This window comes from Glycine max, chromosome 2 (genome assembly GCF_000004515.6).
Source record: "Glycine max cultivar Williams 82 chromosome 2, Glycine_max_v4.0, whole genome shotgun sequence".
NCBI classification, from domain to species: domain Eukaryota; kingdom Viridiplantae; phylum Streptophyta; class Magnoliopsida; order Fabales; family Fabaceae; genus Glycine; species Glycine max.
Window position 1 is genome coordinate 1,260,856 of NC_016089.4, and position 21,978 is coordinate 1,282,833.

Genomic DNA, 21,978 nt, shown 5'->3' on the forward strand with positions numbered 1-21,978 from the left:
TAAGCCTTTTTACACTTCAACAAAAAAATTACAAAGCACGAGGGTCTCGTTTAGCAACTTGTAAAGGACACAACAGCATCACTTACATAACATGCACTTCCCCTTCTCCACCGCATTCTGTGTTCTCTAGTCAATAGAAAGTGAGCACTGAATTTGCTTTGTGCCGTTCCTGTTTTCTTATAATTTGTGCATTTTTTTGCACATAAACAAAACCCATGGGAAGGGCTCCTTGTTGTGAGAAAGTGGGATTGAAGAAGGGGAGGTGGACAGCAGAGGAGGATGAGATCTTGGCAAAATACATTCAGGCCAATGGGGAAGGTTCTTGGAGGTCATTGCCTAAAAATGCAGGTATTTAATAATGTTTTTTTTTTTTTCATCCGCAAATATATGTTTTGTTAGTAAGATTTTAACTCACAATCTTTTTCTTCTTTTCTTTTCCCTTCACCATCGAACTCGCTTGTGTTGTATTTCCAATTGCTAATATTTTTTTATTACTATTACTATTAATTAACCGAACTGTTTCTTGGTTACTTTGGGGGACCATTTTCTGTTTTCACGTTAAGTTTGAACTTCCGACAAGAAATTAATTTTGTTGCTACTATATGCATGGGAGTATTTATTGTGGAAGAAGTAATTTGTGTTATTGATCAATTGGTATTTTTTTTTTCTGACTGGCATTTTGGGGTTTGGAAGGATTATTAAGGTGTGGGAAGAGTTGCAGGCTGAGATGGATTAACTATTTGAGAGCTGACCTTAAAAGAGGAAACATTTCTGCTGAAGAGGAAAATACCATTGTTAAGTTGCACGCTTCTTTTGGTAACAGGTTAGTGCCAGTGGCATATTGAAAACTATACTCCAGAATTTCAAATCTCGTCTATTTACTATGGATCACATTCATAAAACTTTTTAAGTAAACAAATTGAAAGGAGCATGTACTGCAGTGTTCAGCAACTTTCTTTTAGACACTTTTAAAACAACAAATGATTTGTTTTTTTGGTACAATTTAATTTAAACTGCCGTTGTACAAAATTCGATGCTAAGTACTGCAATTCAGATGATGTCTTTATCCGTAATTACAAATTACTCCCATTTACCAATTATAGAAATAGAGACATCAACCCAATATCCATAACTAGTTTAAAACAAGAGAAAATAGTGTTGGGCATGCTAAAAAAATCGTTGGCTTGTTAGAAAAAAGGAAAAGTATGTACATATAAAATGACAAAAATTCTGAATATATATATATATATATATATATATATATATATATATATATAAAATATCTTTTTAATATATAAAAAACTTTCTTTCATTTTCTCTTCTCTCAATTTGGAGAAAAAGAAAAATATAAGGACCCTACTTTAATTAGAGTATGAGATGTAAAAAGCGATTGAAATTAATTGTTTCTTACTTGCACACTTGTTAAGCTATCATGCAAAATATATATGTTAGGTGTGTGTAAATCAAACGTGGTTCAAATCACTTTACGTCATTAGTCCTAAATCGAAATTAAAGACAGATAATTGATTGAGGACAATCGAAAATGTTGGATAAATGTTTATAGCATAAATTAAAGGAACATATAAAGAAATCTATGCATAAAAATATTAAATTTTGAATAAAAAAATTTAAATAAAAAACTTTTACACTTACTTTCATTTGGCTTTTTTGAAAGTATATTTTTTATTTGAAAAATGCTAAAAGTACGAAACTCCTGCACTAAGGCTGCATGTCATTTTTTTGGAAATTCTTACATCCTCTCTCTCATTTTTTTTATCATACCGTAATTTTTGTGAAAGCATTTGATTGGTTAAAAATATTTTGTAACACTTCGTCTCATACTATTTAGCACTTCTCTTTTTATTTAAGAGTTTGTCGATATTTATATTCTTTGAATAGTTTTCTCATTTCTTTTTACTGGAATATTTAACGTTGTTGTCTTATTAATAGAGTTTTAAATCATGATTGGATATATTGTCGTACGTTGAGCGTTTGTGAATCATGTCTTGGCTTTTGACTTTTGTTTCTCTTGAAAATTAGTATATAAACTCATGTTTTAGAACTCCAACAAAACATATATTTGTTGTTTGTTTTTATAAAGAAAAAAGATCATATTTATTAGAAAAAAAATATCACTTATATTAACTAAAGGTTTAATATATTGTTCTCTCATTTAAAATAACTTTTTAAAAAATTTAATTTAAGTTTCGTTTATTGTTGCATCGACCCTAATCAGTTTCACTACAAGAAAAATTAATATTAGTGATAAATCAATTTATATATAAATTTTAAGACTTTTCACTCAAATTTCTGTGATGCCAATATTAGTGACTAAAAAACAATTTTTGTTACTAATAATTTGATTTTTCTTGTTGTGTCTTTAAGTTTTTTATAAATCAAAACTTTGTTTGACATTAATAATTAATAATATTTGATTACTTTTATAGTTTGTAGTATTTTTTGGTACGTTATTTTAAGCAGCAGTCTTCAATGCTAATTTCTATTTTTTAATATTTTATTTCTGTTTTATGCTTAAAACATTTATTATTATTATTTCTTTACATAAAGTAAGGTTTTTTTTTTCTCTTCTTCCTCTCGTCAATGATTGGTACTTCATATTAGTGTGACAAGTAAATCACATTAATACCGTAGTATTTTTTAATTGTGCCATTTTTTCTAATATTTACATCTTTTTATTTTTATTTTTGACCCAAGATATTATGAACATAATATGATATCGATAAGTCCGACGTAACATAAAAATAGAGATTAGTGATTGCGTGTATGTTTATAAGAGATTAAATGACATGAATAAATTATCCTCCTTTAATGTCTGGTAGAAAGATAATAGGAGAGTTTTAAGAGATTAGTGATTGCGTGTATGTTTATAAGAGATTAATTGACCATAAAAGATAATAGGAGGGTTTTTAGGAAGATATAGTAGAAAGATTTAACATTACTTATAAAATCGCTTGAATTTATTATATAAACAATACGACTCATAACAATGATAACACCCACCGTGTATACATGAATTTAGTTATCGAGTAAAAAATTAATTTGGTACTCCTTTCTTGATTCAAATAGATTAATTTATATTGTATATTATATATAATGGTAATTATACTGATTTTCATTGGTTCGAGTAAACTGAAATTTCTTGCTTACATAAGTTCGAATGTAGTGTGTGTGGGAAAAAATGAGGTTGAAAATAAACAATTCATTTTTTAGATTCCTGGAAATATATTAGTATTGGATTGAAAATACTCTTAGCAATCAAATCATATGCATAAAAAAATTGAATTTCTTTAATATTAAATTATTAATTGTATATTCTTCTTTTTAAAAAATGTTGTACAATTAACACTAATAAAATGACGAAGTATGTGGCTTTTGTTGATTATAGGTGGTCTTTGATAGCAAATCACTTACCAGGAAGAACAGACAACGAGATAAAAAACTACTGGAATTCTCACCTCAGCAGGAAAATTTACAGTTTCCCAGGTGCAGGTGCAGGTGCAAGTGCAGGGATCATGGATACACCTAAGGTAGTATATATTCCTCCCAAGCGCAAATGTGGTAGAACAAGTCGTTGGGCCATGAAGAAAAACAAAACATACACCCAAAAAGTCAATGATAGGATTAACCAGAGACACACACAAATTGGTTTCCCTCAACAGAACAGTGACACCGCAGTTCCGACGCCACCAACTCCGTCTCTAGAGAGTGAGGGTTTGTCAAACGCCGTTAATGACTTCAAGGTCCTGGACGGTGACGTGGCAGAGTTTGATGAGCCGAGAACGGAGGAGCTGGAGGCGGAGGTAAATAAACGTGACAATAGCGTTGGAGGCGTGGAAGAAAGTAGTAATACCGATGAAGACATCTTGGGACTGTGTGAACTAGAGGGCATTAATGAGGACAGTGGGATGTTGTTGGGTTTTAGTGACATTTTGGAAAGTTGCCTTGCGGAAACAACATGTGGGGTTTGGGACATAAGTGAAGAGAGAGAAAGCAATGACGTGGTGGCGGCTGATGCTTGTCGCGACAAAATAGCATCGAGTGAGGAAGGGTCATGCTCTTCCATGAATCAAGACTGGGACTGGGAGAGCGTGTTAGAGTTTAGTAACGCTGTTGATAATTGGGAGGACCAAGACAAATTGCTCACTTGGCTGTGGGAGGACGATGACTGCAAGAGATTGGGAGAGACAGATACTCAGATACTACAAAACGACATGGTTATTGATTGGTTTCTCTCTTGATTCATCCAAGAATAAAATAGGCTTAGTGTGTGTGCCCCCTTGGTCATGTTTCTTTAATCTGTTCTTCTTGGATTGATTAGGGAATGTGTAAACTTAATAAATACTTTTTTTAGTTACTTATATAATCATCCTTAAGACACACTAGTTAGGAATACTCTTTTCCTTTTACTTTAATTTGCATGTCACATGATTCGAAAATATCATGCAGAAGAATTGGACCAGACATTAGTCACTGTAGCATTCCTAGGTTGTTTGAAAATATGGATCTTATTATATACGAGTTAGAGTTTGATTTTTTTATAATTAATTTATAGTACATAAATAAATATAGAATTTTCTGTGATAATTTTTATTCTATTAATTGATTTGAAATTATTGTAAACATGATTCTTAAAATAATTATTATAAATTCAACATAAGAAATTTAATTATACTATATTTAGACAACAATATAACAAATCTTTGCGTTATCAATATACAGATCCGTGTCAGAAAAAATTGAGACTTAAAAGGCAAAAAATTTAGACAAAGTTGATGTAATAATACCATTAGTTATTAACTTTTTATATTAATTTTTTAATCTACACAATGTTTTATAATCAAATAATTTTAACATTTCATTCTCAAGACAAAGTTGATATCATTCTCGATAATAATTTTTTGAATTGCATAATTAATTTATTTGTTTTTGTGAAAAAATTCAAATATGTGATTTTTATTTTTTCTAGTTAACTTTATAATTGAAAGCATGTACATAATTTGTGTTATATATTTTTTGGTTTATCATGCTTAATATATTTTCCCAATTTTAAGAGAAAATAAAATTTTTAAAAAATTTCTTAATAAATTTTGTTTAAGAATTCTTTTTTAGAATAAAATAAAGTAATCCTAACAAAATTGTAAAAATATTTATTCGTGGGTTCGTCTTCTATAAAATTGTGGTTTCTTGAGTTAATAATTCCGGTACATCGCAATTTGTAAATGTAGGTAGTTAGGTAGAGGAGGTGCTAGATCTGTCAAAGATATTATGACAACACAAATAATATATGAGAAATGTAAATCATGTGACACTCTCTTTTTAATATTTTTTTTTCTGATGGATTGAAATTTAATAAAAATTATTAGTTTTAGTGAGTAATATTATTCATTTAATAATTTTCTCTCCTCATTTAGATATGAAATCATTTAAAATTAATAATTTTAAAAACTTTCAGTCAATAAAAAAAATATTTTTAAAAAAATATTGCTATCATTCCTCAGAATATATATGTCCTGTGTCTCTGGTTAAGGTATTCGGAATAAGGGGTGCTACTATTTCTTTAAAACCATGGTCCTCACTATGGTAATCATGAGATACTAATGTAAATTGGTGATCTTTGTTTTTGTCAAAATAATGACGGTTTATATTTTTTTTTAAAAAAAATTGTATGATACCAGTGCAAAAATTGGTCCACTGTATGTTTTTGTCATATGAATATTAACAACATTGTATCATTCATGATTATTAACTTTAGTATTTGATTATATTTATTCCCGTAATGGGTTTTGCTAGTGGTATACATACACTAGGATTTTGCATGGCTTATAAAAAAAGGAAAATATTTTACATATCTTTCAGTTAATAAACGATATGATATTTTTATTAAAAAAATTGTAGGTTTATACATTTTTTGGCTTATTAATCATAGTTGTGCAATTTTGATCTTTAAACTATATTATTAATTAAAATATTACAAATAAATAATAAAATATTTTTTATAATTTAGTTAAAATTATAATTTTTTTATATTTTCTATAATTTGTAAAAATAAATTTAAATTTATTTTTTAGAAAATTATATGTAATTTTAATGGAGTGGTAATTTTTTTACTTGAACATAATTTATAGTATATATTATCCTCATCTAGTTTGTTATTTGATGCACATCATAAGATTAAAAGTAAAATTTATAAAAATAAAAGGGATAAACATATAAATATATAATCAATGTTGCTCTTAAATAATCACTCATTTATTGATTTGGAGGACCTGTGAAAGTTTCTGCGCTTGTAGGTTGTAGCATTTGTGTGAGCCTTATGTGTTGTTGTTTTCCTTTCGATCTGCGTTGCAATTCAGTTTAAAGCACGGGACCACTGCACAAATGCAAACTAAACTATACTATACCTTGAATATTCCCTTATTCAAATATTTAATTTCCTGTGTGTGCTTACATTTTTGCCACGTACACAGATTATTATAAAAAATAATTATGAACTCTTCAATTGCAATCGTGAATAAAAAAATATTCAAATAATTGTTGACATGGTTAGCAATATAGCTAACTTAACGGTTGCCTTGAGAATGTTAATTTCTAGACAGAGTGAATTTGGAGTATTTTTTAATTCAGAGTTAAAGATTAATCTTGACATGTAGAAAAATTTAAATTTGATAGTTTATTATGATACATTTTTTTTTACTTAACCCTTCGATACAAATAAGTAAAATATGATTAATAATTATTTTTATTAAAAATTAAACTCACGTGTTACTTTAACTTTAATACATTAATTCAATCACTTTTTATTATTGTAATACATTTGAATTTAGGAGCAACCTTTCCCATCCTTTCTTTTTTATATAGTATTTTCATTTACTTTTGACTGTTGGATTTTTGAAATATTTTTATTTTCTATTTATTTGTCATTTTTAGAGTTTAAGGTGATATTCATCTATTAAAAAAATATTATTTTCTCTCAAAGTGTCATTATTTTTTTCACTATTGCTATTAATGTACATAATAATAATTTCATTAGTATCGGGAAAAAAACATTTGATAATTGAAATTTTAACAAATTTAATCTATTTTAACTTTTTTATTTTAGAATTAGGAAGTTGAGCCTCAGATTTTTTACGAGTTACCTAATTTAAAGAATTTTGTTTTATGTGTGATTCCTAATATACTTTTAAATCAAAATCTTTCTTATTCATGTGACCAGATTCTAATTTATATATCATATTCTATAACCTTAATTTATTATACTTTTATTTTGAATATTCATTATTTAATTATATCCCATTTTAATTTGCCTAACTTGGACCTAAGTTCCTTTTTGGGTATGCATCTCCCAAGCCCATTCTTGAATGTCTCCGCTTGGTCTATGTTAATAGGCAAAGTGTTGCTTCTTGCACCTGTAATATATAATTAAATATTATAGTTAACAACGAATCAAATCAAATTGAATCAAATAATATGTATAAAAAAAATTGAATCAAATAATAATACTAATGAAGAATTGAATGTAATTTTAAATTTTGTGATTAAATATTGTAGATGCAAATAAATTCTAAATGCATGTAAATAAAGCATGATATTATTTTTTTATCAAATATTAATTATTAAAAAAGTTAAGGTATTAAAAACCATTAATTATAAAAAAAAATCAAGGTATAAAATAAAGTTATTAAGTTAATTATAAATTAATGATAAACCATTAATTATTTAAAAAAACTTTTATCAAATATTAATTATTAAACCTTAATGTATTCTCAATCTTAGTCGCAACCCGAACTCTCAATCCCTCAATCCCAATCAACCTTTCTTCCATTCGACCTATTGGAGCCATGCGTGCTTGAGCTGAAGCAATATAACTCGAGTCAGTTCACGACTCTTGGGGACATTGATGGTGATCATATGAAGATGGAGGAGTCTCAAGCCCTTGGAATTATCGCCAGCAATGATTTCTTCCTTGGCGTGTGGAAGTAGGGGGTATAGAGACATAAAAACCAGTCTTTCTCTTCTTTACCTTCCATTTTCCCTTTTTTTTTTACAAGTTGTTGTGATTGTGATTTATTTGTAGCCTATACTGTAGGAAACTGCTCCCTGAAGTACAACAAAGTCGAAATAATTGTTGTTACCATAAATTGTTATCAGAAATTGAGGAAAAAAGGGGTTGGTGGCTGAGATTAAGGAAAAGAGGTTAGGATTCAATAATCTTTAATAATTTTTTTTAAAATGGTTAATGATTTTTAATTAATTTATAATTATTTGTAGTAATCTAATTGGTTAACCAAAATAATGAATTTTTAAAATTAGGAAAATCAACTGTGTTAATTAAATGTCAGAAGAGTCAAAATTGTGAGTTTAGAGAACTAAAATTGCGGGTGAGTTTGGTTAAACTTTTTATTAGAAAAAAATCACTTATTTTATAAAAAAAATGCTTATTATAAAATTTTAGATGTTTATATAAATTTATTTAAAAAAAACAAAAGCTAAAAATAAGCTAAAACCAGTTTTGTCCAAATAGTTTATCCAAATAAATCGGTGCGGAAGCAGATTTTGTCCAAAACATGAAAATCTCCTTAATAATTTTTTTTGACAAAAATATCCTTCTTTTTAACATACGATCCTCTTCTTCCCCCTGCAACACTTATTTCCTCAGCACCAGTCTCCTTCCCAATGCACGTGAGTTCATAATTTTGTATTTCGATTTTAATTTGTGCCTAATTGTTGTGTTGGTTAATTAGAATGAAGTGCAAGATCAGACCATCAATCAACTTTTTTTAAATGGCTTACTAGGAGTTAAAGAGAATACTCACCATCTCCAAAGACAAGATACAAAAGCTTGTTATGCCCTTCTCTTTGTCAAAGGATTCAACAAGAAGTAGAAACATCAATAACTTCTAGCCTTCCAGGTGATAACACACAACATTAAAATTAGAGGAAATGGGATAGCAGTACGTCTCATCTCCAGTATCGTGCTTAAAATGATATTCATCAAGTCATCTGTAATTTCAAGTTAAAAAAATGATAAATTTAAACAAAAAATGCTATCAAAGATCAATTGCCAAGTCGAGTGTACATTAATTTTTGTTAAGTCTTTATTTTTTGAAATAAGTTTGACTTTTCAATTTTGATAAATTGTTTCTACAAGTAATCGGAGTATTTATTTAACATATTAATGGATAAAGTACTTGTAGAAAAAATATAATAAATATTTTTAATATACACATTATTGATTTTCTGTGAATTAATTTTTAAAATAAAATTATAATAATAAATGTTATTAATAAACTCTAGTGTAAGTTCATGTGTAGAACCAATACTAATGACCAAAATTTGAAAACATTTTATTAATAAAATACTATAATAACATGACTGTTAGGTTTAAAAAAATAATATTTGGAATTATTATTTATCTATTATTCATATTTGAATATCGTTTTTAGTTAAAAAATAGACATATGATGCATGTATAAAAAAAGTGATTTTTACTATACATGTTTATTTCGTAAGTGCTTACAAGTCTTTTATTTAATTTTGGAATAAAAGAACATTTATTTACTTCACATACTCAAACAAGTTACCAATCACTTTTAATTAAAAAAAATACCTTTTTTTATAATTGTAACCAAACATAAATGAGAATTAAGCTTTTGTAAAATCACTTATAAATAAATAATTTATTTTAAGCCTAAACAAAGTCACCTTACATGTTAGTCAAAAAAAAAAAATGCACTGTGCTGCATTACATTATGTGTATTAGTGTATATACATACGTAGATTTGTTCGAGTACAACACGCCCTTTACACGTTGCTTTGATACTCTGGCTATTGACACTGTGTTCCTCTCATCGGTTGCCATGTCAACAACGAGGCGTCATAGGTAAGAAGCTAGTATGACGTGGTAGCACCGCGAGAAATGCATAGGCCAACGATGACTTTAACGACAAGCGATGCAATAAAACGAAGCCACGTGACCGAAACGGAGGAACGAAAACTCTACACCGAAACAGGTTTCCTATAAAATCCCGCATGTGCCGTAGCAGTTGAGCTGAAACCGAGAAGAAGAAGATGGAGATGTATCAGATCTGGAGCAGGAGAATAGCGTTGGGAGCGTTCGCGTTTGTTCTGCTTTTCCTATCGGCCTCAGCAGACGACGTCGTTGTGCTCTCTGAAGATAACTTCGAGAAGGAAGTTGGTCAGGACAGAGGAGCTCTCGTTGAGTTCTATGCTCCTTGGTAACTTACCAATCTTCTCGATCTCTTTCTCTCTGTTTCTATCAACTATTTCTTATTCCATCGTTACTTTGATTTTTTGAAATCGTTATCAGGTAGGGTTTATTATTAACCGATTCTGATGTTTTTCCTTTCTAGTTTTATTCCGATCGATCGCATGTGTTCTTTGCGTTTAACACTTCAACTTGTCGTTTTACCTTCTGTTGATTTGTACTTAATGACTTCTTGTTGTAGACGATACAATACGATGCCGTTTTTTTACTTTTGGTGCAATTTAGTTCGTCTAGATTTTGTTTACTAGGGTAGTTTAATGTCACTAGTTTAGTTTGTCCCTCTCATCATGAACTTATTTTTGTAATTAATAAATTAAATTAAAACTATTATTGTTCTTTATTTAATTTTTAATGTATTGCGGGTTGACTATAATCTTTGATTCCTTTTATCAAATAATTAGAGAATAATATCCCTCTAATTAAAGTAAAGGGACTAAAAGGTACAATTAAGCTTACTATAATTTGTGAGAATTAAACTGTCATCCTCTTTATCGTTGACATTGAGAGTTGTAAAGAAACACAAAGACATAACAATAGAAACTTTTGGTATCCGTTTGGCACGTCAAGTTGCAATTGTAGTTTAAAATTGTAAATTCAATTCCAATCTTGTCATAATTGAAACTGGTTCATTGTCATAATTCTTATGTTTGGGTTATGCAAAAAATTAGAGCATATAATTATAGTTGAGTCCATTTTCATTTTGGCACCTTTGAGTAAGGGTAGTCATTGGTGGGGTAATGTCGGCTTTGAGTGGGAAAGAAGAAAAGATCCATAGGTGGTAGTCACGATGGTGGTGGTAGTCACGATGGTGGTGGTAGTACCGTGGTAGTGGCGGTGAGGTGAGTGGTGACAATGAGGTGAGGATGGCAGTAGAGGTGCTGGGATGGAAGCAGGAGGAACAAAAACAAGGAGAGCTATTGCAACTTCGAGAGTGAAGTTATGAATTGTGATTCAAAGGGTAAGGATTAGAAGTTGGGAAGGATTAATTTTAGTTGTGTTATAATTAGAAGTTGGGAAGGGTTAATTTTAGTTGTGTTATAATTCCATGGAATTGGTCTTTGAATTGTGGTTCCATTTCTAAAATGACTTGCAAACATCATAACTAAAATTCTAATTCCAAGCCTCAGTTCTATGCCTAACCCAATGTGCTTCCAGAAAAAAGAAAAGGGGTAAAACGGGAAAACAACTAACTACTATTCCTTCAAACAAGTTAAACTTCACTCCCAAACATCATATCATCAAAAACTTTATGAGTAGAAATCCAGTCCAAAACTCCAAAACAAAAGTCTTGATCAATCATTCTGTGTTCCAAAATTTCATGAGCTTAACCTATTCATTGTAGTAATTACTAAGTAACTTCCTTATATTAGTATGTACACTAATATGTCATTATGTTTACGATCACTTCCTCTTTGTTGTAATAGGTGTGGACACTGCAAAAAGCTTGCTCCAGAATATGAAAAGCTTGGTAGCAGCTTCAAGAAAGCCAAATCTGTTTTAATCGGCAAGGTCAGCACCTTGGTGTTTCTTTCAAAATTTCGAATAATGTTTTACAATTTTTCTGTTTACTTTATATTTTTTTTGTGGTATTTTTTAAGTTTCAGGCATTCTATGTATTTATGATTGTTTGTGTACTTTATTTTATTGATAATCCCTCTCTTAGTGTGGTGTGGAGCATGTTCATGTTATATACCTGCCTTCATGATGAAGAAGTTTATGCTACAACTTTAAAATTTACTATAGCGCATTCAGATCATCTTTCCCCCGTTGTTGAACTCTTAGTTTTCTTCTTACTTAATGATATCTCCTCCCTCCTTCCTATATCTTAAACTAGCTAGGGGGGGGGGGGGGGGGGGGGTTATCCACAAAAAAGTGACACTTTGTGAATGTACTCAGATTTCTTGTGCCTGTATGTTTTTATTATTTCCATTTTACCTTTCTCAGTGAGGATTCAGTAATTTCATTACCCATTAAATTGACAGCTTAATTTTTAATGTAATGTAGGTTGACTGTGATGAGCACAAGAGTTTGTGCAGCAAATATGGAGTCTCTGGGTACCCAACAATTCAGTGGTTTCCAAAAGGATCTCTTGAACCCAAAAAGTGAGGAGATTTTTGTCTATTGGAATATAACATTGACACAATTTTATATCTTAATTCATAGTTATTTACCTGTCATTTCACATTTATCATTCCTTTTGCATTCAATACTTGATTTTGGAAAATTCCCATAGGTATGAAGGGCCACGCACTGCTGATTCACTTGCTGAGTTTGTAAATACGGAAGGAGGTACTGCTTGAGCTTTTGAAACCTTGTGCTTTAATTTCTTGAAGGTGAAGGCATTGTGATATTAACATGTTTGTGTAACTTCTGAGGGAATGTATTATCTTGAATTGGACATATCAGAAATTAGCCATCTTGCACCAGCTTTTGAAAAAAAGGAAAAATATTTTATGTAGGAAAGATGTTACCAAGCCACTAAACTTTTTGGTTTCATTCATATCTTACATGAACATCACTGTCTACACACTTTCCGAGTTTCCCTATAATTTTTAGTTATGGTGATGTTGAGGATAGGCATCAATACAATTTGGTTTTCCCTTTGTCTTCTATTATGTGCTTTTGGCTTGCAATTTTAATGGGATTTCCTGACTATGAGATTTGCTCGCAGGAACAAATGTGAAGATTGCTACAGCTCCTTCCAATGTAGTGGTGCTTACATCTGAAAATTTTAATGAGGTTGTCTTAGATGAAACCAAAGATGTCTTGGTTGAGTTTTATGCACCCTGGTACTGACTAATAATTTTCGTATTGTTTCTATTTTTGTCTTCAATTCATGTTGTGGTTTGGACTAAAATTTGGTAAAACTTAGTTTTACATTACACACTGAGTATTGTGAAAACACTCATACTGCTAGATCTAATAAATTTTGTGATTCTGCTAGGTGTGGACATTGCAAAAGTCTTGCTCCTGTAAGTATATCTTTGAGGATTTCTTGTTATCACTTTAAGGTCGGGGTTGTTAATTTTTGTAAAACCAATAATGTGAAACCTGACTATGCTCTTTTTTTCCTTCAGACTTACGAGAAAGTTGCCACAGCATTTAAATTGGAGGAAGATGTAGTAATTGCAAATCTGGATGCTGATAAATATAAGGATCTGGCTGAAAAGTGAGTTTTATTTACCTGATATGAAGTAGTTGTGTTTGTTCTGAGTGAATCAAACTTTACAGGTGAAGGCCAGGAGAAGTAAAATTGTTTTTAGAGGCCCTAGACTGATAGATGTCCACGTTGCATAGTGCTTATTCATAGTTGTCTTCTTTTCGAGTCATAATGTGATGGAATATATGAATCATTACCTGTTCAGGGACTATATTTCTGTGTAATTCAGATATGGGATTTTATAGAATATAGCAACAAGACAAAATAATATAAGAACTGAAACAGATGAATGTGTTAATACTGCTAATAAATGATACTACATAACTAATGTGATTACGGTGGTTAAGAAAACAAAAAATCCAGCGAAGAGGATAAAGATGGAATATTACAACATGATAAATAATTGAAGTTTGCTGGAATAATATTTATGCAGGTATGATGTGAGTGGATTTCCTACCTTGAAGTTCTTCCCAAAGGGCAACAAAGCTGGTGAAGAGTACGGAGGTGGAAGAGACTTGGATGACTTTGTGGCTTTTATCAATGAGAAATCTGGAACAAGTCGAGATGTAAAAGGACAACTTACTTCCCAAGTTAGTGAAATGACATCAAAGAGAAGCTAGAGTTTTGTTTTATTTTATTTTGTGGTCGGGGATGAAAGTTAAAATTGTTGCAGTTGGTGTCTTATTCATACATTTGATATTTTCTGTACAGGCTGGTATAGTAGAAAGCTTGGATGTCTTGGTTAAGGAGTTTGTAGCTGCCAGCGATGAAGAGAAGAAATTCGTGTTTACCCGAATGGAAGAGGAAGTTGAGAAGCTGAAGGGTTCTGCCTCAAGGTAACTTAAATAAACATCATCCTTCTAGAACATTTGCTTTTAGTTATGTCACTTGAGAATAGTTTAATTTGCATTGTTGTGTTGCATATGTTCTGCAATCTTTGCCCAAAATAAGAAACTAGATGCGGTAATCTACTAATCCTTTTTTTTTTATCATTAGGCACGGGAAGATTTACTTGAAAGCTGCCAAGAATTACTTGGAAAAAGGTTCTGATTATGCTAAGAACGAAATCCAGCGCCTACAGCGCATACTTGACAAGGTAATATTCTCTTTCAGTCGAAGCAAACCTTGAAAGTTTTACTCACTCGTGAAATAATTATGAATATTCTTTTTTTGTGGTAAATTTCAATTATTTGGTTGTAAAGTGAGATTAAGAATTGAATGCATAATCGTGCTACTCACTTGCCTATGTTGATTGATTGATTGATGCAGTCCATTAGTCCTGCCAAGGCCGACGAGTTAACTCTAAAGAAAAATATCTTGTCGACATATGCGGCTTGACTTTTTGGTGCATCATTAACCATCTCTCATGGAAGCTCGTGATCAATCGCAGCTCCTGATGATTGTTTGACTTTGATATCGAAAATGCTGGGAGATATTCAACGTGGATACTTGTAGTGCTTAATTTGAGTCTGTACTATTGACCTTATCTTGCATGGCGCTTTTGGGGTTAAAAATTCCGAACTTACGATTCTTCTCCCCATTGTAGTCTACCTGAGCGGTTTAAAATTTTGGGAGACGATAGCTTTTGTCTTTATACCATGTGTTTCGTTCGTTATTTGATGGTAGCCGTATATATATATATATATATATATATATATGCTGGAAGAGGCATGAAAATGATGTCATGTCATAACTTAACTTATTGATAACAAAAATCTAGAACATAATTTTTAATATATGAAGGACTAAAAATAAAAATTATATTATATTATATGGACTTAAAAGTTGTTTAAGCCTATAAATTATAAGAAATGAACGCAATAATCAACTATCTCGAATGAAAATTATAATAAAGTAAAATTCCGGAGGCACAGGACTGTACGCATAATTTACTAGAGAGCAGCTGGAGGAACAAAATCCCATAAACAAGACCAAGACTAACACAAGCAACCATCTCGTACTAGGAGACGCTGGATAGTGATACTGAGACAATTCTCCAATATAGCAAGTTAACCTTCCAAACACATTAAGACCTGCACGGCGTAATACCATGACCAAGGTTGAAATCGGGGTTACGGAATACCCATTGATGAACTCTCAATACTCTCTCTCGTCAACCAGAGATTTCATATATGAGCAAGATCTTTCCTCAGGATCTATGTTAGGAGCAGACTCTTGGTTAGAAACAAAAGGCAGGTCCAAAGATGCAGGGCCAGGAGGCTGTGTTCTCATCTGCACAGATCTTAGAAGTGCAGCTCTTCTCAAGTCAGCTGAGTGGCATATATCACTTGGGGATGATGGGAAGCGGCCTTCAGAATCCGACCCTCGCTGACGAGGCTGGGGGCAAGCAATGGTGGAGCCATAAGAGGCATTTGAACTTGAAGAAGGTGCTGAAGGCAATGCATTCTGTGGTCTTTGGTACCTGTGTGGAGAAACTGGACTACTGGGAAGACTGTCCGGTTGGGATGAGCAACTGTGCACAGGGGTCTCGCAAAACCTTAGGTCATCTGAATCTTCTGACATCGGTGAATATTGTAAAGACATATCATCTCTGAAAATAAATTCAACAAAAAGAAATGCAATTATTGGAAACATTTGCTAATCATTGGAGAATAAAACTCATTTATTATAACATAAGATTGCTTGCAGTTCAATGTTGGTGTTAAGGGTGTTTAAAACCAAATTATACTGTTTTAAAATGCCAAATTAATCCAAAAAAATAATAAAAAACCATAAAACCACCTTTTTTTTTTTAAATTTTGGTTTAGTGCAATTTTCGCTTCCTATTCTTAAAATCAAACCGAATCTCAGGTTAATACACTTTATATTGCATCCCTTGTTATACCCCCATATAAAATTTGATTCTTTCCTTAACCCTACCAAGCACTAAGATACTAGTAGTATTTTCAACATTTGACATGATAATATGTAATTTCATGTGTTGGACATGTTGATTATGTTAAATTATGAATTTATGGCATTAACGGTATATCATTCTATAAAAATAAAATACGTAGAGTTATTATGGAAAGTTGACTCTACATATATGTTATTTCATGTCTTATACATATGGAAAGTAGCAATTTATCAAACATATAGGATATGAAACAACAAATACGTAGAGTTAGCAACATTTTTTTTATCATACATGTGGATTTTTACGTGTGTATATATTTAAACTTATTTACAATAGATTTTGAATCATATCAAGACAGGGAAATATGCTTATGGTAAATATACTGAAAGAGAAATCAAGCAACAGCTCTATGACCAAAGCCACTTCACAGTTGACACACAGCTGGAATTTCGCCAAAATTGCCAAAGAAATCTATTCAAAACTCTGCAAACTAGAGCTACTTGCTTGCTCAATCTGTCTCCCCCTCCCCCACAAAATAAAAACAGTCTTGCATCACTCTCAGATATATTTGTATTTTTATTTTTTTGAACCTAAGATCCACTGGTTGAGTACCTATTTATCATGAGATGGGGGGTGGGGGGGTAATTAGATATACATCTGAATCTAGGCCGCACCAACTTTTACCAATCCAAGACCAGTAACAGTTGCAATGGCTAGAAAGTAATTGGTTGTGAATTCTAGTTACTACTCCTGCTCGCCATTACTTCATGTTTGATATTTCACATCAAATAGTCCACATAATGGTAAATAAGAAGCACACTAGTGAGTTACATTCTACAAGGTTATGTTTAAGGGGTATCAATCAAGCGATTAATATTACCAAATAAGACATGACAATGTAAACCCCAAAAAACCAAAGATAGAGTTTTTCAGGCTAGTGGATATATAATAGGTTTGCATGAGGGAAAATGATGAGTGAAAGTGTCAGTGTTCATATGACCAATGACTAGACACTAATAAAGGCCTTCTACCTACTTCAGGTTTGGAGTTTCTTTGCAAAGAAAACCATAATGAGGAAGATTTTAGTAAATCCTATTTTATTCTGGAATAGCAAAGGGATCATCGTTCTCAACACTTGCACACATCAAAACTACTTGATTTTCCACCACCAACCCACCAAAAAAATTAATAAAGCATAATGTCATGCATCAATACAGGTGAAAATAGTTTTCAGACTCTGCAGCTGCAATTAGAGCTACCAACAGATCTATCTGTCATATCTTTCAATGGCTACAATCATGATTTTGAGAAATTTAACCCAACTCTCACGTATAAAGGAGAAGAAGAATCACAAAAAGTAATGAGGAAGATAAAAAGAGTATAATTTACACAAGATTTCAAAAGCCAACCTACACTGCCAAACCAAAACATGCATATTAATTGTAATAATGCAACTGGAAATAACTCATTCCATGAGCATTTAGAATTTAGCTCATACATTGGACGAGTTCTATTCAATATCCAATGGATATTGGATATTGGATATTGAATAGAACTTGTGCAATGTATGAGCAAATTTCTGTTTCAATATCTAAATGCAGAAATGCAACAAAATAAACCTCATCCTAGGAAATATCAGTTTATAAACCTCCAAAATGTGAACAATATTTACACGAGAAAAGTGACCAAGATTTTACCTGAAAGAGAACATGCTTTCAGACCTTGCTGGAGATTCCATGAGATTATCAGGAAGTGAGTCTCCAACTGTCAATCCGTTGAGACTGGATGCCATTATCTGGGGCACAGGAACAATAGATTAAGTTACTCTAATTTAATCATAGTTAATTTCATTTGATTGCAACAAAAGCATACATGAAAAGAAAATTGTAATATCACACGGTATCAATTCAATCAAAGATCTATATGATCAAAGCAAGCATAAGTTCTAACAAAAAAAAAATGCACCTTTAGAAATTGTGATTCAACTCAGTTATGCAAACAAGTAATGCCTAATTTGCAAAAAGGCCCTCAAGCCAAGTCCCTCAAGTTTAAACAAAAAATACCACTTAATAAAAAAGGCAATTATTCATAAAATAAATCGAGATTCACAAACATGTATTAGCTGATGAAACCAAAAAAAAAAAAGTTATAAAAGCCGAAAGACGGAATTCCCATGACGGGCCATTTCACAAAAACAATTGCAAAATGATTAAAAACTCTAACTTATAGAACAAACAAATAAACAAAAACAATTAAGAAGGTAGGTTACAGTTAAAACAATAAAATAAACAAAGTAATAATAAAACGACAAAAGAGGGGGAAATTAGATAATGGTGTGTGTAACCTCGCTTAGGTAACGCTTGTGAGAGCGAAGATTGTCGAGATAAACTTCCTCTTCGGGATCTCTGGTGCGCTTGGCACTGGGCGAAGATGCTGAGGGCGACCCTCCCAAATTGGAATCAGAACCCATTGTTGAGACCAACTCATCTAAACCAAGGCTTTCTCTTTGGTGAAGAAAAAGGGACTGCTCAATGTTGAAACCCTAATTTGTTGTGCAGAGATGGCTTCGGCTTCCCTTTCCGTCTTCCGTCATTGGCAGTGAAACACAGCAGTATCAGAGTTAGTTTGCTTTTTCGGCCTCAGAAAAAACGATCAGAGGGGAGATGTAACATGGTTTCTTCGGCGTTGTCTATGATCGTAGACCCGCGCCTTGTTCCTGACACGTGTTACCAAACAGTTTTCTTAAACAAAATCTCTGACACACATTTTACTACATGAAAAAATAAGGAATCTTTGATTTAACTGTTTTCTATTTTTATTTTTATTGTAAATAAAAAAATTGTGATTAAATGTATTTTGTTGGAATTTTAAAAATATTTTCAGTAAAAATATTTTCTAAAATAAATTAAAAATTGAAAGTATTTTTATTTCTTGAAAATAAAAAATAAAAAATCAAATCAAATATATATTTTCAGAATTTTAATCTTTTGAATAGATTTTAAAAAATAAAAATAAAAATACAAACTAAACCTACCCTAATTTAACTAAATGTCATTTTGCTGTTTAGTTTTTAAAACTGCTATGTTGCCAATCAATTCTAAAAAAACTGTTTTTAGAAGAGTTAAAGAAAAATCTATTTGGCAATTTTGTTTTGAAAATTATTCTAGAGATGAGAAAATAATTGCACAATTATGATAACATGAAAACTAAAAATTGTTTGTTAAATTTGTTTTTAAAAATTATTTTCACAAATAAAAAAAAGAAAACTTGTTTGATTGTATTATTTCTTTATGATTTTTAAACTTATTGCATAACTTATTTATATGTATATACAGGGATTAAATTTTTTAAAAAAATTTCCTCACCGTTAAAGTCTACAACAAAGACTTTTTTTTTTTTTTTTTCTCGTTGGTGGTTATTGCATCAGGATGCGTAACTCCATCGTCGTTGTCATTTCATTCGATACTAGAGATGATGCGAGGTGGGCTTGATGGAATCGGCGACGGTGACGCTAGCTATCAGGGGAGATGGAAAGGGTGAGACGACTGGAGAGGATGCAAATGGTGTAGTGGAACTTAAGGAAGTTAGGGTTTAGAGGCCAAAAAATTGGAGACAAATCGGAGAAGAAGGGACTAAAATAAATTTTTTAAAAGATAAAAAATTAAATTAATAAAAAACTAAAAAATCATTTAGCTAAAGAAAATCAAAACATAAAATTTACCCATTTATTTAGACCAACCAAATTAAAAGCTCAACTTCTTTAAAAGTTTTTTTTAGTTAATTTTGTTCATTTTATTTATAATTTAATAATAATTATTTTTCCAATTAATTTTTTCTTGAAATGTTTTGAAGTTTATCAATTTAATATTTAATAAATATTTTTAGGTTTGAAAATACGAAAGTTAGAAGATAAATAGAATAAAGAAAATTTAAATGCAAAAAATAGATAACTATGATTTTTAAATAAGAATATTTTTTAAAAGTAATTATATGTACATTTTCAGAAATTATCTGCAAATCTCTAATGTTTCATAAAACTTGATCGATCATAAAATCAAATTTAAATTTATTTGATTTACTTAATAAATTAAGTTCGATAATTAAACTCACGAGAAGGACAGACAACCCCAACAACAAAATATTTGAATAAAGAGGGAGGAAAATGCCCTTGGGTGAGACCACATAACATATTGAATATGATTCTCTTGAGGACGAATAAAGAAAGGGAAAAGATGACAACAAAGCACCTTTTCCATCTGGTGGGGAGAAAAAGTACTAGTATATATATCTGAGAATGAATGGTGATCAATCACAATTCTAGTTATAAATAAAAGAAAAAAAAAAATGCTTGACCAGGCTTTTTCCTCCAATAAGCAGTTAGGGTTAGGGGTCTTAGTATACAAAGGGAATATCTTGATCACTCCCATTAAAAAATCATTGTGGGGAAAAAGAAAAGAAGGTAAGCGAATCGCCCTAAAGTTATTTCGTTTGATTCGTTAGAAATTACATTGGCCCATGAAAGTAAAAGGGGTGCTTATATTTATATATATATTTTAATTAATTCATTGAAAAAAACAAAATAATGCTTGCTGGAGGGCATGAAACAAAATAAAGTGAATATTTTCATGAGTTTCATGAAACAAAATAATATAAACAAGTTTCCTACCTTTTTATGGGAAGATGACTTTAACATAATAACCAAAAAAGGTAAGATGACTTAACATAGTAACAAAAAAAGTAGATGACTTTAAGGCACTAATCGACTAAAATTGACATGGGTCCTTTTATTACTAGAGATGTGCGATAAATAAATCAAAGAAAAAGAACCCAAAGAAATAAGTTTAACTGTTTTTAAAAAAAAAATTCCGTAGAGATTTTTCAGTTATGGTTTTTATATGCAAATTACAAAAAATTTTTTTTTTCTCAAAGCATAATTTGATTTTTTTTTTAAATCGTAACGCTAAACATCTATTTTTCATTTATTATATATAGATATATATGAAGCGTAGATGACTTTTCAACGTTTCTCATATGTAACCAAAAAAAAGAGATGACTTTTCAACAACAATAAGAAAGAGAGTAGACGATTAGAGTAGTAGAATTAAAGCATAAAAAAAGTAGTAGGATTAAAGCATAAAAAAAGTAGTAGGATTAAAATTAATAGACACTTCTAATAGTCCTATTAAATAGAATGTCAACAACACGTTGAAATAGTTCATATACATTTACTAAAGAAAATATTCAATAAGTCTAAATCATAGGAGTAAATAATTTTACTCAATTTAAGTGTAATAGAATCTCACTAAGATGGCTACTCACCAAATAAAATTTGGCACTACAAAAGAAATTAAATCCACGTATGTAAAGAAGAAATACCTAAAAAAAAATAAAAATAAAAGAAGAGAGCGAAATGAATACATACAACAAATGAAAAAAAATCGAAAGAAGTTATTTTTAAGAAAAGTTAAATATAATAATATAATCCTAATAAAACATTAATTTTTTACTAATAAAATATTCCTTAAAGTAGAACTGATCTTCAACAACCATTTAAGTAAGTAAGATCTTAAATTCATTAAAATATCATTCAAGAAAGTAAAAAAGAAAAGTGAAATAAGAAAAAATATTTGACTTTAAAATAAGGTATAAAAATTT

The 21,978-nt window shown here is 30.6% G+C and overlaps 3 protein-coding genes across 4 annotated transcripts; 2 read left to right on the forward strand and 1 right to left on the reverse strand.

Moving 5' to 3' along the window:
• On the forward strand, window positions 1-4,381 carry LOC100814275 (transcription factor MYB12). Its single transcript, XM_006574473.4, has 3 exons — window positions 1-348; window positions 694-823; window positions 3,407-4,381. Exons 1-3 carry the CDS (start codon window positions 216-218, stop codon window positions 4,257-4,259), a joined length of 1,116 nt encoding a protein of 371 aa, XP_006574536.1. The 5' UTR covers window positions 1-215; the 3' UTR covers window positions 4,260-4,381.
• A 5,624-nt stretch (window positions 4,382-10,005) lies between these two features.
• Window positions 10,006-15,081, forward strand: LOC100037471 (thioredoxin-like superfamily protein). The gene is made up of 11 exons (NM_001249371.2): window positions 10,006-10,256; window positions 11,731-11,815; window positions 12,311-12,408; window positions 12,540-12,595; window positions 12,978-13,095; window positions 13,251-13,278; window positions 13,384-13,475; window positions 13,900-14,056; window positions 14,178-14,302; window positions 14,463-14,562; window positions 14,736-15,081. Exons 1-11 carry the CDS (start codon window positions 10,090-10,092, stop codon window positions 14,802-14,804), a joined length of 1,095 nt encoding a protein of 364 aa, NP_001236300.2. The 5' UTR covers window positions 10,006-10,089; the 3' UTR covers window positions 14,805-15,081.
• Window positions 15,082-15,190: 109 nt separating this feature from the next.
• Window positions 15,191-19,036, reverse strand: LOC100775405 (uncharacterized). 2 transcript variants are annotated; one of them, XM_026124143.2, is made up of 4 exons: window positions 18,668-19,036; window positions 18,021-18,118; window positions 15,538-16,017; window positions 15,191-15,508 (listed from the first exon to the last, which is right to left on the reverse strand). In XM_026124143.2, exons 1-3 carry the CDS (start codon window positions 18,791-18,793, stop codon window positions 15,564-15,566), a joined length of 678 nt encoding a protein of 225 aa, XP_025979928.1. In that variant the 5' UTR covers window positions 18,794-19,036; the 3' UTR covers window positions 15,191-15,508; window positions 15,538-15,563. The 2 variants fall into 2 exon arrangements, with proteins under 2 accessions (XP_025979928.1, NP_001242825.2); NM_001255896.3 differs by having other exon boundaries at window positions 15,296-16,017; window positions 18,668-18,964.
• Between the last annotated feature and the right edge of the window lie 2,942 nt (window positions 19,037-21,978).